The 14788-nt window shown below is 40.5% G+C and overlaps 1 protein-coding gene across 4 annotated transcripts in view; it reads left to right on the top strand.

Moving 5' to 3' along the window:
• The window catches only part of TGFBR3 (transforming growth factor beta receptor 3), a 209549-nt gene that overhangs the window by 182215 nt on the left and 12546 nt on the right, over nucleotides 1-14788 (top strand). For 3 of the 4 annotated variants that reach the window (XM_019957070.2, XM_019957069.2, XM_070786129.1), the window contains 3 exons: nucleotides 2482-2602; nucleotides 11434-11475; nucleotides 13779-13886. In XM_019957070.2, coding sequence (XP_019812629.2) covers nucleotides 2482-2602; nucleotides 11434-11475; nucleotides 13779-13886 — 271 coding nt within the window. The remainder of the gene's footprint in view (nucleotides 1-2481; nucleotides 2603-11433; nucleotides 11476-13778; nucleotides 13887-14788) is intronic. The other variant, XM_019957071.2, reaches the window with a different exon arrangement.

Here is a 14788-nt window from a genome sequence, read left to right on the forward strand (position 1 = left end):
CTGTGTGAGTTATAAGGTTGACTTGTCTCATGAGGACTTCTAAGGGAAACTAACAAATATTTTAATTTTTCTTGGTTTCATATTGTGGTTCGTCATGTTTGCCTCATGTTGCTCCCCACATAGAACTAGTACATGCTGTTGCCACAACAGAAATCAGAACCCTTTGACCTTGCTGGTGTGGCTATGGTAGGGGGCATCCGCAAGGGTAATGACCTCATTGTTTTGGCTTTTTGCATGAAGGGTATCTTCTGTCTGGTTTTGTTTCTGTGATCTGCCGTAATTATGTATAACTTCGTATGTGTGTTTATTTTGGTTAGATATCTCACACAGTGTAAGCTGACTTCTCATCCTTTTACACTTGCATATCAGTCAGCGTCTAAAAGTCCAATAATTGAGCTGTGTCATTAACACTGTCTCATAGGGACAGAATTTTCTCACCTGGTACATAGGTTGTGAGAGATGGGTGTAAAAGGAGAAGGAAAAATTATTGTTATGAGACGGATTGTCATTTATCTGTATCCTTTGCACTATTATATTCTCCTGGGCATCAATTTCTCCATTAGACCACAGGAAATTTTATAATACATTTGAAAATATAGTGAATCTGATCTCTTAGTCCTCAGGGAGCGCGCGCGCGCGCGCGCGCGCGCGCGTGTGTGTGTGTGTGTGTGTGTATAAAGTGATTTAGGCTGTGTTCTTTAGGTTGCCTTAGGGAACATTGGTGCCCTAGCCTTGTGGGCCTCCACCTTCCAGTGGCCATCAAGCTTGGGCCATAGTGGACAGTGGTCGAGAGCCATGCAGAACTTCTTGAGTGGCTGTGGGACCCAGAGAATAACTTTAGGAGTTGGGGATCTAGGAGGGGAGGCCTGGCAGTTACCCCTGTCTTTACTGATAGCTGTAGCGCTCACCTTTCAGTGAGCCTGGCCTGTAGCAACCCAGCTTCATAGTGTGTCAGTCTGTGAAAATTAGTCCTAATATTTCCTTCTATAACATTTAAAGGAAAGTTCTAAGTACCTGGGGTTGACATGGGATGTGGCCCTAAGCCTAAGGTTATATCCAAGGCAAGGTAGAGTGGAAAGAGCATGGGGGCCGAGAAAGCAGGCCTGATTCTTCCTAACAGGACATTAGCAAGTTCCTGACCTCTCAGAACCTCCGTGTCCTTGTCTGTACCGTTGGAGTAATAGCATAGCCTTCCTTCCTAGGTAGAAGAGCAGGTGAGACAGTGGAGATGAGGACAGTGGACCATTTACAGAGCTGTTACCGCTGTTCCTCTGTTTACGGCCTATGGTTAATATTTTCACACTCCTATGACTGCTTTCTATGACAATAGACTGAGCCAAAGATTCTTCTAGGAAGAATTCTCAAAGACTGTTGAGTCCAGCCCTGCCTATTGCTGATGAAATTGAGAGCAGAGTGTTCAGTGACTTGCCCGGGATCTTGCAGTGAAATTTGTTGTAGACTCTTGCTTAACCAAGGAAACTAGAAGGAAAGTAAGAAAGCTCTTCCTAAACTGCAAATCTTCTCAACGAGTTCTCTCCATGAAAAACCCATTGTTTCCCTTTACCGGAGGGCTGTTGTAAAGACTTTTCTTGTTTGTTTGGGGCAGGGGTTGTAAGAGAGGGGAACTGTCGTATAACATGTATCTGACTTTGATGTTGCTCAGAGCAGCAATGACAATAAAGCCACAAGTCTCTGCTCTTTTGTGACTAGAAGATCTGGAAGCTAGTTAACTTTTCTGGATCCCTTGCTATATATAGATTTTTAAAAAATAATTGATATGTTTCCCCTTCCAACAAAAGTGATTGGATGTCACTGACATTAGCATTTCACCTATTGATGGGCATAGACAAGGAGCCAAAGTTATTTTAAAGGAAAAGGTAATGGAAACAGATACACCAGGCTTGGGCATGCTGGTTCTAAGTTTGGAGACTGAAAATAGCTGGAAACAGCTGATCTCATGGCCTCCACCCCTAGGCACAACTCCCTAGGACTTCATTTTGGAACATTAAAAGCAGATGACCCTGGAAAGCTTCATTTTGCATAAGCCTATACTGTAATTAAAAAAATCAAATGCACTCGACAACATGATTATCTTTTTGGACAGCAGATGTAAAATCTGTCACCCTCATAATGCAATACATGAAGTTTCCTACCATCACAAATCACAAACATGAACCGTTTGTGTGTAAGCCAGCTTGATGAAGGGCCAATGTTCGTCATATAGTTATTTTATTTTTCAGACTAAATAACACTAAAACCTCCAGTTGTTTTGTGGGAATCCATCCAGCAATGTTTGCATCTTCAAGTGCAGCTGAGAATACACTGAGGCTGCTCTCATAACTCTCAGATTATTGGTGGTTCTTTGAAAACCATCCTGGTATCCTGTTTTTCTGGGGTAAATAGCTGTGAGCTGTCTGATAAGGGGCCACAGGACAACCATGCTGGCCCTTTTGAGTGACCCCCTGACTGTTCTCTCTGCAGTGTGTGCTTCCTGATGAAGCCTGCACCTCGCTGGATGCCTCAATGATCTGGGCCATGATGCAGAATAAGAAGACGTTCACCAGGCCCCTCGCTGTTATCCACCACGAAGTACCATTTAAAGGTGCGTTCTGCGGAGGCTCGGTCAGAGAACAGCGACCTGTGTGCTACTCATAAAGAAGCTGCTGCTGCTGCTGCTGCTAAGTCGCTTCAGTCGTGTCCGACTCTGTGCGACCCCACAGACTGGAATACTGTAAATCAAAGCCCAGTTTTATTTGAAAGATAAATTAACGACCATTTAGTGGCTTTAGAAAAGAATTCTTTGCCCACAGAGTCTTTTGTTTAGTTGGTTCTCCTGCTGCTGTGCATTAATGATACCTTTGCCAATGACTTCCTCTTTAAATATTAGAGCAAAGTCTTGGTTAGTCTGTTATGACGATGCTGTCACTCGCCCTGCATGCAGATATGCTTCCTCGAGCATGTTGGAGAGGGTTAGAGTTCCTTCTGGAATTGCATGCAGTCCACAGCCCATCTTTCTTTGACCTGCTGGTAAAGGCTGTGCTGGCTACAAGCTATTAGAGTGCTTTGTCAGGGATCACAGATGCCTTTGGGAGGGTACCATGTACGTGAACACCATCTGTCTTAGGTGTCACAGCAGAAAGACATTGAAAACCACTGTTCAAATGTGTTTTTATCATTTCAATTTTAGAATTTTATGCACAGCTCTAGGCTTTCCCTGCTAGCTGGCTGTGGGACTCTGGAGCTCTCCTCTCAGGTCCTTGGGTTTCATTTTCTTTATCTGGAGAAAGAGGGGGTTGGACCATATGACTCCCAAAGGCCTTCTCAGCCATACCACTCAGCTGTACTGTTTGAAGAGGCAAAACAATTTTTCATTCATTTCCCAGCCGTCCTCAAGTTGGTGGGAGATATACGTATTAGATGTTTATTGGTTCCTCATCAATGTTTTTGTTGTTGTTTGTTTAACTTTATTCATTAATTTTTAGCCATTTGAAGCAGTTATAATAGCTGCAGTCTTTCTATAAATGGATTGCCCAAGTAGTTCCTTGTTTATTGGGTCCAAGGGAAAAGAAATAAGAATAAATTAATTGTGTTGCAAAGCATATCATAATCGGGCAACAGCTGGCTCTGTTTTGTACTGTGAAAGTGGTGTAACAGCAGCAACAGCCACCCCATACTCCATCTGTTACTCTTACCTATTTTGAGAGAGGTAATTCTGCACGTAATTGAAGGCAGCAGCTTGCTTTTTCTTGTGCCAGACAATAATTAGGCATTAATATTGCAGCAGTATAACTTCCAGTAATTCATTCATTCATTCTTTAAGTCTGGTGGTATTTTTTTAAGTAATTCCTCTTGTAAATTAGGTAATTACCTTTATTTAAACTTGGTGTATAATTATCCTGAAAGTTCAATGTTTTCTTTACATAAAAGTTCAAGAGGAAAGTTTTACCAAATATCAAAGCGATTTCATGAGATTTGCTAATTGAGACTAGGTTTTGGTGGAGAAGCATGCGGTGAAGAAAGTTCATTGCCTAGGTTTGTTAAACAAATTGAGAAGGTTAGTCTGTAGGCTGGCTTCCCAGGGGCTGTATGCAAATGCTCTTTCTAACTTTACACTGAATGGGGTAGGTTTCCTGGCAGTTTTTAGCCTGTTTGAGTGACTCCACTCATCTTTGATGTTTATTTCCCTTTGACTGTAGAAGCACTTCTCCTCAGTGCAGACCATTAGAATCTGTGCTCTCCTTCTACCTGTCAGGGAATTGGAGTAATCATTTATAAGAGGAATGTGACTATTTGCCTGATAGTATTGGTTTCTTTGAAAAATAACAGGATCATGAGTGTTCTTCCTGCCAGACAGCCTTATGTGTTACTGTATTAAGATAACAAATACCCCAGTATCCGTGGGCTTCCCCGGTGGTGCTAGTGGTAAAGAACCTGCCTGCCAAGACGGGAGACATAGGTTTGATCCCTAGGTCAGGAAGATCCCCTGGATGAGGGCATGGCAAAAGCACTCCAGTATTCTTGCCTGGAGAATCCAATGGACAGAGGAACCTGGTGGGCTACAGCCCATGGGGTTGCAGAGCGTTGGACACAACTAAAGCAACTTAGCACACACAGTATCTCTGGAAGTGGGCAGATCTCTTGTTGGGAATAACTTTGGGACTAAAAATTTCCCAATGGGACAGTTTACTGTCCTTTGACTACATGGATACTCTTTGGAGACCTGGCTGAAGTTCCAGCTCTCCCTGGCCATTTGGTCCATCTTATTTCTCAACACTTGGTTTTTCTGGGGCAGCAGATAGAGGTTGTCTACTTCACAGTCAGCCAGAGAGCTGCTTTGTGGCTACCACTGCCAGTAGCAAGGGCTCATTTCAGGTGATGTTTCTTTCATCTCTGGGCAAGCAGAATAGGCCATCAAAACTAAGTAAGTAATTCTGAGTCCTTCCTCTGGGCCACTGTTGTGTTTTTTTGGTGGGGGGAAGCACTGTTATTAATGGAACTTTCCTGAGTTTCACAGCACATCTTTGCCACCTTTGATCTCTCAGTCCCTTGGGAACCAACTCTGGGACTAGAATTGTTTTGCTTAAATTTTCAATAATGATGATGCTAGTGGTAATGATGAAGATGGAGATGATGATAATGTTGATCTGACATTTATTGAGCATTTACTTAGTGCAAGGCTTTGTCCTAAATGTTGTTTGTGGGTAAGTCTATTATAGAGTAAGGGTAAGTAACTTGGCCAAGGTCACACCACATAAATAAATGGTGGGTCTGGGATTCAAATCAAGGAACTTTGAGCCTATGCTCTTAAATCTTTATGCCTTATCCTAGGTGGAGGTTGATTCTCAGTTCAGTTCAGTTCAGTTGCTCAGTCGTGTCCAACTCTTTGCAACCCCATGGACTGCAGCACACCAGGTCTCCCTGTCCATCACCAACTCCTGGAGCCTACTCAAACTCATGTCCATTGAGTTGGTGATACCATCCAACCATCTCATCCTTTGTCATCCCCTTCTCCTCCCGCCTTTAATCATTCCCAGCATCGGGATCTTTTCCAATGAGTCTGTTCTTTGCATCAGATGGCCCAATTGATTCACAAATATTGAAGTTTCAGCTTCAGCATCAGTCCTTCTAATAAATATTCAGGACTGATTTCCTTTATGTTGATTCTAGTTTTTAATAAAATCTACAAGCAACACAGTCATCTGTCCTTTCATACGCCTCTTCCTGGCCTCTTCCCCAGTTCATGCCATATCACATTGGTATGCAGGTTAGTACCCAAATGCTCTAATAATTATGAAAAGAAGGTGAAGAGTTTTAGGGAAAAACATCTGTTCCACCAAAGGGTTAAGATATTAGGAAACACATAAACTATTTAAGAGTCTTAAAGTTTAGGACAAGTTTTGTGACTTTGAATTGTAACTCAAAGAAAAGCCCAGGAAACGTGAATAGTTTATGCATATTATGGTTTATGGCAAAACAATTCAAATAGTTGAGGTGGTGCCATCCTACCATATTTTCTGAAGTATCTTGAAATATAGGCATGTTAGTGCTATTTTCTTTGGATGCTGTGACTGCTTTTTACAGCATTTGAGAACACTTGGGCTTACATAATGAAAATGATTACACCACGTCAGCAATGATTTTTTTTTTAAATGGTGAAAGGGAAAAGTAATCATTTCTCTGAAGTTTAGGGCATATATATATATATAGGGGGAAAATGAGCACAAAAGGACATTCCCAAATTTGCCATGCTTTATGTACAATCTATAATTCTTAGCAAGTTAAGTGTTTAAAATACTGAATTTTCTCCATATTTCCACCACATAACTTTTTAAATATTAAACTATGCTCAGGACAGCACCTGGCATATCATGGGCACTCAGTAAATGTTCATTTCCTTTCCTTCCTCTTAACATCTCAGCCATACTAGGCTTTCTGAGGGGATTAGAGGGGAGTGAAAGGGCAAGTTGTGAATGTCAGTTGGAAATTAATCCAAGAGAGGCGTTGCTTTTTGGAACACATTTTATTTTTCCAGAACAAAAATATACTTTAAAGCACCAGCCAGGTTTTGTCCTCAGGCAGAGGTAAAGATGAGGGGAAGCCAAGGAGAAAGATGGTAGAAATGCTTAGTTAGCAGATCAAGACATTCAGTCTATTCAGTAAGGGAGAGGTATCATAGGTTCTTTTTTTTTTTTTTTTAATTTTATTCAGTGTGCTTCACATTTTGAAAACCTTATAGTTTCAAAAATTTCAAATCTAAACAAAAACAAGAAATAGTAGAATGAACTCCTACAAACCACTCATCTGGTTTCCACAATTACCAGTTCATAGCCAATTTTGTTTTATTACTTCCTGTCTCTGGATTGTTTAGAAGGAAACCCAGACATTTCATTTGATTCACAAATATTCCAATATGCACCTCTAAAGTCTGAGATCCATCAAAAGATCTTGAGTAGAGAACCGAGCATCAGATCATTTAGGAAGAGTACTCTGAAAGCTGCATGGAGGTTAAGTTGCTAGGGCTTGTATGCAATAATAAAAAATATATGATTTTTTTGTGAAGGTCGCTCAGTCGTGTTTGACTCTTTGCAATCTCATGGACTATACAGTCCATGGAATTCTCCAGGCCATAATACTGGAGTGTTATTAATAATAGCCTTTCCCTTCTCCAGGGGATCTTCCCAACCCAGGATCGAACCTAGGTCTCCTGCATTGCAGGTGGATTCTTTACCAGCTGAGCCACATATTTATGGTTATTTATTCCAAAAACATTTATTGAGGATCTACTAAATGCTTGGCATATAGTATACAAATTTTCCTATGTTTGATGCCTTTACAATCTAATGCATGGAGAAAGGAATGGCTACCCATTCCAGTATTCTTGCCTGGAGAATTTCATGGAAAGAGAAGCCTGGCAGGTGAGGGGTCAAAAAGAGCCAGACCCGACTGAGCGACTAACACTTTCCCTACTTTCATTATAGCTTAAAATAAATATGAAGATATAATCTAATGCACTACTGATGTTTTGGGCTGGATAACTATTTGCTGTGGGGTGTTGACCTGTGAATTGTGGGATGTTAAGCAGCACCCCTGGCCTCTGCCTACTGAATGTCCTTAGCAAACCCTTTCACCACCAGTTGTGACAACCCAAAATGTGTCTGAATGTTTCCAAATGTCCCCTGGAGAGCCTAGTGGGCAAAAATCACTCCCGGGTGAGAACCACTGATCTAGTAGAAGGATACAGAGAAGTGAGAAGGCAATTACAGTGAATGCCATAAATATTGAAAGAAGCCAGAGAAGGGATTAATTTACAGTGTGGTTAAGTTAGTAAAAACTGTATCTTTGGTGGCCTGCACAAGCTTCTTTATCTGCCGTCTGTGCCAAATACTAATAGATGTGGGTACCAGTTAGACACCTCATTTCCCTATGGGCCTGCCCAGTCCTGCCATGTTTAGGAGAACTGAATTGAAAGTGGGAGGACAGAAGTTGTGGTCAGTTACTCATGCATAACCCGAGAAATAACTTTTTTATGAAAACCACGACTAAACAACTGAGGAGGGAAGTTTTGGTTCTAGAGGCAGACCAAAGTTTGCTCAGAGTACATGAAAAGATTTAATTCAGAATGTTGATTATAGTTTGTTCTTCTGTACAGAAATCTTTATTGTTAACATTTCTCTTTACAGCAATGGCTAGGATTCCTTTCTTGCAATCGTACCCTTAAACCAAAAGTAAATATTGTTGGGTCCACTCTTTTCCTTTCAGCATGCCAACTCAATTATAGGGTTCCAGTGGAGATCAAACTATTTTAGTTATAGTCGGGGTTTATTGGGAATTTTGGAACACAAAAGTAAGAAGATAAAATCCTTGAACCTTGGTTCTGCAGCCTGTGCTTGTTATTGTTTATGCGCAGAAAGCGTGGAGGAACTTCACCTCTGGGGAAATGAGCAACAACTGTTTGTGCTTAGCTGAGTGAGAAGGCCCCTATTTGGGGTGGGGTAAGAGGGTTAGGTAATAATGTAAATCCATTAAGAATTTTCAAACAGTGTCATCTATCACACAGGCTTCACTGTAAAACCTACATTCTCACATACAAGGTCTCCTTAAGGGAGAATCATTATTTGAAACCTTTTGGGGATTCTGAGTGACAAAGTTTAACCATGGGTGGTTGATTGGATGGAACTCTTCCCAGAAGTGTGTATATTTCTCGCATGATGAACCCTATAGAGACCTTTAAATGCCTTTGGACTTAGTTCAGCGTATCAAACCACTACTTTTTACAAATAGGAGAATTTTGTGGTTAGATGCCCCTACTTCATAGGACCCTTGGGAATTTAAAATGAGAAAATATAAGTGAAGGCTTTTTTGTTGACTGTAAAACACTATACAATGTACAGATGTTAAGGCATCATTGTTGCTTCATTGCTGCCAATAAGGCTGGTGGGGCCAACCTCCCAGGAGACAGTCTCTTATGTGCCTTGTGTAGTTGGTATGTGTTCTGCACACTGAAATACATTTTCTTAAAAACACACAATTATTTTAGTTTTCTTAGTGATTTTAAGTATAACTTTCTCATATATCCTAAGCCCAGGGGCACTATGCTGCACACCTCCAGGGGGTACCCTTCAATTGTAGTGGCTTTGTTTCATCCCATAGCATCCCTCCCCCTAGAGCTAGACTGTGATACCCCATGCTTCACGATTTAATCCTGAGATTTAACAATCCTGTCTAGCTTCTCTTATTTTTATAAACATCAACTCAAATGCTGCTTGTTTTGGTCAATTTTTCACAATTTTTTTTTTTTTTTGCTTTACTTTGGATTCCAGAACAAGGTGTGTGTTCCTTTTTTATTGAATAAAAGTGGAGATGAGGAGAGGCACTAAACATGTTACTTTTAAACTCTGGAGAACAGGGGTAGAGTCTGTGTGCCAGGACTTAACACACTTTTTCTATAAAGAGCCAGATGGTGAATATGTCCAGTTTGTGGCTTATGGAGTCCCTGCCTCACTACTTAACTGCTGTTGCAGCCTAAGAGTGACCATGGACAGTATATAAATGAGTGAGCCTTGTTATGTTCAAATAAAACTTTACGAATAGATTTGTATTGTGTATAATTTTCACGTCATGAAACATTTTGATTTTTGTTCAATGATTTACAAATATAAAATTCATCTTTAGTTCACTTGTACAAAAATAAATGGTGGACTGTGATAGGCTGCCCTGTGGCCAGTGATACTCTCACTGTTGAGAAGAGCACATAGCTGTGCACAAGCAGCTGCTTAATCAGTGCTTCTCTAGCTAAGGACAGAGCCACACTCACCAGTCATTTAGCCTGCTAGGCAGAATGTGGAATCCTGGGTCAGCCCCTACCCTGATGCTTTCCAGCTGTGACCTTGGGCTGGTCACATGATAAAGAATTTCAGGCTGCTTTTTTGTAAGATAGTGATAAGAATTCTGTTTCTGCCTCCCTAATGGGGCTGGTTGTAACCTCAAATGAGATCAGGCTCTATAGCACTCTCTGAACATGAAGGCATTATAGAAATGTCAAAGCGTATTTCAGTCTTATTCCAAAATTCCGCTATTGCCTCGGTTTACAAAACAGTGTGTTCATGCTAAGTCGCTTCAGTCGTGTCCAACTCTTTGCGACTCCATGGACTGCAGCCTGCCAGGCTCATCTGTCCATGGAATTCTCCAGGCAAGAACACTGGAGTGGGTTGCCATTCCCTTCTCCAGAGGATCTTCCTGACCTAGGGATCAAAAACAAGTCTTCTGCATTTGCAGGCGGATTCTTTACCGTCTGAGCCCTCAGGGAAGCCTGATGAATCGAAAAGTACAGCAGCGTTCTAACTGTCCTTCACTAAGCTTTCTGGTAAAGGCTCTTCTATTCCCGGCCGCGCCCTGTGGGTCTGCAGAGGAATAAGATCTAGGCTCTGCCCTGGAGATGGAAAAAATTAAGAGAATTAGATGTGATGTAGCACCTTTATAACAAAAGAGGGAGAGGATGAGTAAAAGTGGGAGAGATTCTCCCTGCTGGGGTGGGTATGGGGCTGTGAGAGAGTCAGAGAACGCCTCCCCTGAAAATGCAAGCAGAGCAGGTCGTGCAGGGAGGGTACTTGAGGGAATGGCTTGCAACTTGTGATGACATGGAACTGCCTGGAGAAGTGGGGGAACTTAACTTCGAGGAGCCCAGCATGGGTGAGGAACCATTAGGAAAGGAGGCTGGAGAGAGGTGGGGAGAGGAAGGCAGATCACTCCGTGCCATGCTCGAGAGTTTGGACTTTTTTCCCATAAATGAAGGGAAACCATTGAATGGTTTAATCAGGGCAATAATATAATCAGCCCTGGACTCTGCAAAAGTCATTCTGGGGGCACATATCGGGGAGGAAACATTTGGGTTGGGTGCAGTAGTGGAGACCAGGAGACCAGTTAGAGAAGCTTTGTAATAATGCAGATGCATGAACAGGAGATGAACTGTAGGACAGCAATGTTAGGAGGAGGAATAAAGACGCTTTTACAAACTGTATGTTAAAAGACTTTTTGAAAGTGGAATGATATTAAATACACTGGAGAAACATGATACTTAAACATACTGCATCCTTTTGTAAATAAAGAGAAAAGTGTATACACATGTGTGCGTGTGCACACGCATATACACATGCATGAATTATCAGACTCAAATTTCTTAAGTTTAGGTTTTTGCTTTCAGTTTTTCTTCAGGTTAGAGAAAGTATACAATTGATCATTAATGAAGTACAGTGCTTAAAATTTCTGAGTAATCCATGTTACAGTCTTGATACCTAAATAGAATAATTGACAGACTTTTCACAAAATAAGTATTCACAAATAGAAGAATGTCAGCCTCTACTGAGATTTTGATAACCTCTTACTTAGAACTTGGTTTCTCTGTAGAATACATCGTGATTTATGTTTTTGTTTCAGAAACAGGTCCAAGTATTAAGGAACCGATTCCAATTACTCCACGTAAGTCTTTATGCAACTGTTTTGAAATAAAGCCTCCTGGGCTTTTATAAGAATGAGTTGGTTATAGAACATTTGCCAGACCCTGCGTTTTGATAAGGAGACTTCTGCTCTCATTCTCCCTCACCCCTTTTTTCTCATATTTTCTTTTCCCTCCCTGCATTCTCCTTTCTTTTTTCCTCTCTACTGTTGCCATTTTAAAATATGAATTTGTTGACCCATTGGTATGTATCACCTTAATGCAATGTAGTAGCTTCTTAATTTTGGAGAAGTTCATCATTTACCTACCTTTAGTGGTTGTAATCTGAAAGACTTAACATAGAGCTATGGGAGTGGTTTGCTTTTTGTATCATCAAGGGTATCTTCCTGCTCAGAGAAGCAGTGCTGAAGGAACTAGTTGCTATACCATTAAGGCAATCACTAGACAAGGGGTGTTGAGAACACTTGGAAGACAAAGAGAGAGAGAGACCAACTGCTACAAAATGATACGTTGAAAATTATCTGGGGCGATTTCATTGCTTATACAGAAGAAAACTCTGACCCAGAAGTGTTTCAGTGACTTCCCCACGGTTATAATTGGCACTGAGGCAGAACTAGAGCCTGGGCTTTCTGGCTGTGCACCCAGAACTCATCTAGATAATGTTGCCTGTGGGGAGAAGCTTTACTTTTTTTCCTCCTTAAGACTTTCCAGATTTAGTCTCCATGGCTAATTCCATCACGTATACATAAGAATTAGCCTGGAGAGTTTCTTTATGCTAAATACTTTATAAACCGTTCTATTAAGAGTATTTATTTTAACAATATCATGGAACAGTATTATGAACCCAGGAAGAGACGCAGATGGACACATTCTCCTATACTCCCCTACTCTGATTCTCTTAAATGACACCTCCATCTTTAGCACTTTAGTGTATTTTCACTCAAAACTTTTAATCACGCCCTACTTTTCACCTTAGGCATGAAAAGACATCTTTTAATATCTGTCCTACAGACTAAATTAAATTAGGTTGATGGCTAATTTAATTTTTCCTAGTTCTTACTCCTCCTAGGGGATCCTCAGCCCCTTTGCAAACTCCTTTTGTTTACCCCCTGCCTTCAGAAGATAAGATAATGCTGTCCCATTTTTTAGAAGTTAAATGAACACTAAGGGGCACATGGCTAGAGGAGTAGGAACCAGAACTTGGGAATTTGGATCTTTCAGAATCTTCTCCACAATGTCATACTTTTCCTGAGCCCTTTTGAGTGCTGGGGCTGCTCCAGGGTCACATTTATCTACACATGTATCTTACACTGAAGTGAGTTGAAAGGCAAAGTGAATGAATTTACATAGAGATCAGCTGGAGTCACTTCTGACTGGAGAGGAGCACAGAAACAGTGTTGAAGTAACAGAGGGATCCTGTACTTTAATTTTTTTTTTAAAGAGAAACTTTAGAAATTTTATTCCACTGAAAACCTGTCTCTCTTAGAAACTGATCTTTACTTTTTATAAGTGATTCAAAGTAATTCTCTTAAACGAAAGGAAATGTTCTATATCTGTGGCCTGGAATTAATTTCAAATGTAAAAATCTTTGCCAAATTGATTCTATTTATATGTTTTGCTAACCATAAAATTGTTAACCCACTCCCCGCTGAGGAGTATTTCTGTTCCCCTCATAGAAAGGTCATGGTTGGAAAAGTGTTAAAAAGTAGGTTGTGTTAAATGACACAATAGGTAATTATTGAGATGGAAGGTTTAAATGTGAGATCAGTGAAAGTTATATTCTACTTTTTCTCCTTCTCACCACTTTCCTTCCTGTTATCTTTCATGTTTTAAATGTTCATGGAAGTATATTTGTAAAGTATTTGGCTTGTGGTTTTTGTGTAGTGTCTCATTGTATTTTGTGTAGGGTCTCAATGTTCAATGAATAAGAAGCCAGATTTTGATAATGGAAGTTTACCTTATTTTCCCAAGCATCTTGAGCTTTGACTTTCAAGCCCCTTTACTGTTCAAATAGTATGTCCTCAGACTGAGGCAATGAACCACAAGCCTAAGTTTTACAGAGTTGACAAATCTGACTTTTTAGTAAATTTGATGCTCAAAGTAAATTGCAAACTGAAGGTATCTTGGAAATCTGAGAATTTCATTTTTCTTTTGAGAAAATATTTGCAAGTTACAAATATAGTGTATTTTGTTGGAATCCACTTTTTATCCTCAGAGTTTGTTAGTTGGTTCTCAGCCTTTCTGATAATACTTGCGAAACAAATATAAAATTGTAGCGTGTGATGCTGATTCACTCAAAGTCTGCACTGGTTTCTTATCATTATAGAGATTTTCCATGGTCTGGACACCCTAACCGTGATGGGCATCGCGTTCGCAGCCTTTGTGATTGGAGCGCTGCTGACGGGGGCCTTGTGGTACATCTATTCTCACACAGGTGAGTGTGGCTGCTGCCTGTCAGATGGTGCACATCCTGTGTGCCTGGCACACTGCAGACCTTTGGTGTTTCTCTGCATGGATGAGTGGATGAAATAATGAACAAAAGAGAGAGAGAGTTCATTCCCACCATTTTCACATGTATGTATTTGGCATGAACTGGGTTTTGTAAAACTATAATTTGTTTTAAGCAGTTGTGGAAAAGGAGTGTTTAAACTACGTTAATTGTATTTGAGATGTTGCTGAAGTTTAGCTTCTAATAAAACTATTTTGTGGTTAGGACTTAATTAAAGTTAATGTAGACAAACCGGAAACATAAACCATTCACCCAAAGCTGAGGACTTCAGAATAGACATATAAATGGACAGGAAGTAAGCGAGGAAGCCAAGATTTTATTACCACATCTGCTAAGATGCTGAGCACTGTCCACCAGAGGCCCTAATCAATGGCTTAAACCAGAATTTCTCAACCTTTTTTAAACCCATACCATCTCTTCTTTGATAAACACTGAATTCTCTTCTCTTCTCTTGAAAGTTATTTAAAAATTTAAAGTATTTTTTCATGAATTGTAAATAGAAATAGTAAAACAAAGCAGTTTGTTTTCAAGTTATGTTCTTCCACCCCTAAAAATTATCATGTGCCTTTTTTCCTGACCCTTACCCCGGAGTCCCAAGGTAGAAACATTCTGGCCTGAACAGAAAGAAAACTTGTTCTGACCCCAAGACAGAATGCAAGCCAGGCTTGGGGTGTCTGTAGTGCAAGAGGAAGGAACAAATGGATTGCTGATTCATAACATCTTAGGTTCCTTGTAAATATGGGAAGGAAAGACATGCATTTTGAGACATGTCTAGCAACCTAGTTGGTATTGTCTGTTTTTGTATGCTTATTTACGCTGTGAACCTG

The sequence above is a fragment of the Bos indicus genome, chromosome 3 (assembly GCF_029378745.1).
Source record: "Bos indicus isolate NIAB-ARS_2022 breed Sahiwal x Tharparkar chromosome 3, NIAB-ARS_B.indTharparkar_mat_pri_1.0, whole genome shotgun sequence".
Classification (NCBI taxonomy): domain Eukaryota; kingdom Metazoa; phylum Chordata; class Mammalia; order Artiodactyla; family Bovidae; genus Bos; species Bos indicus.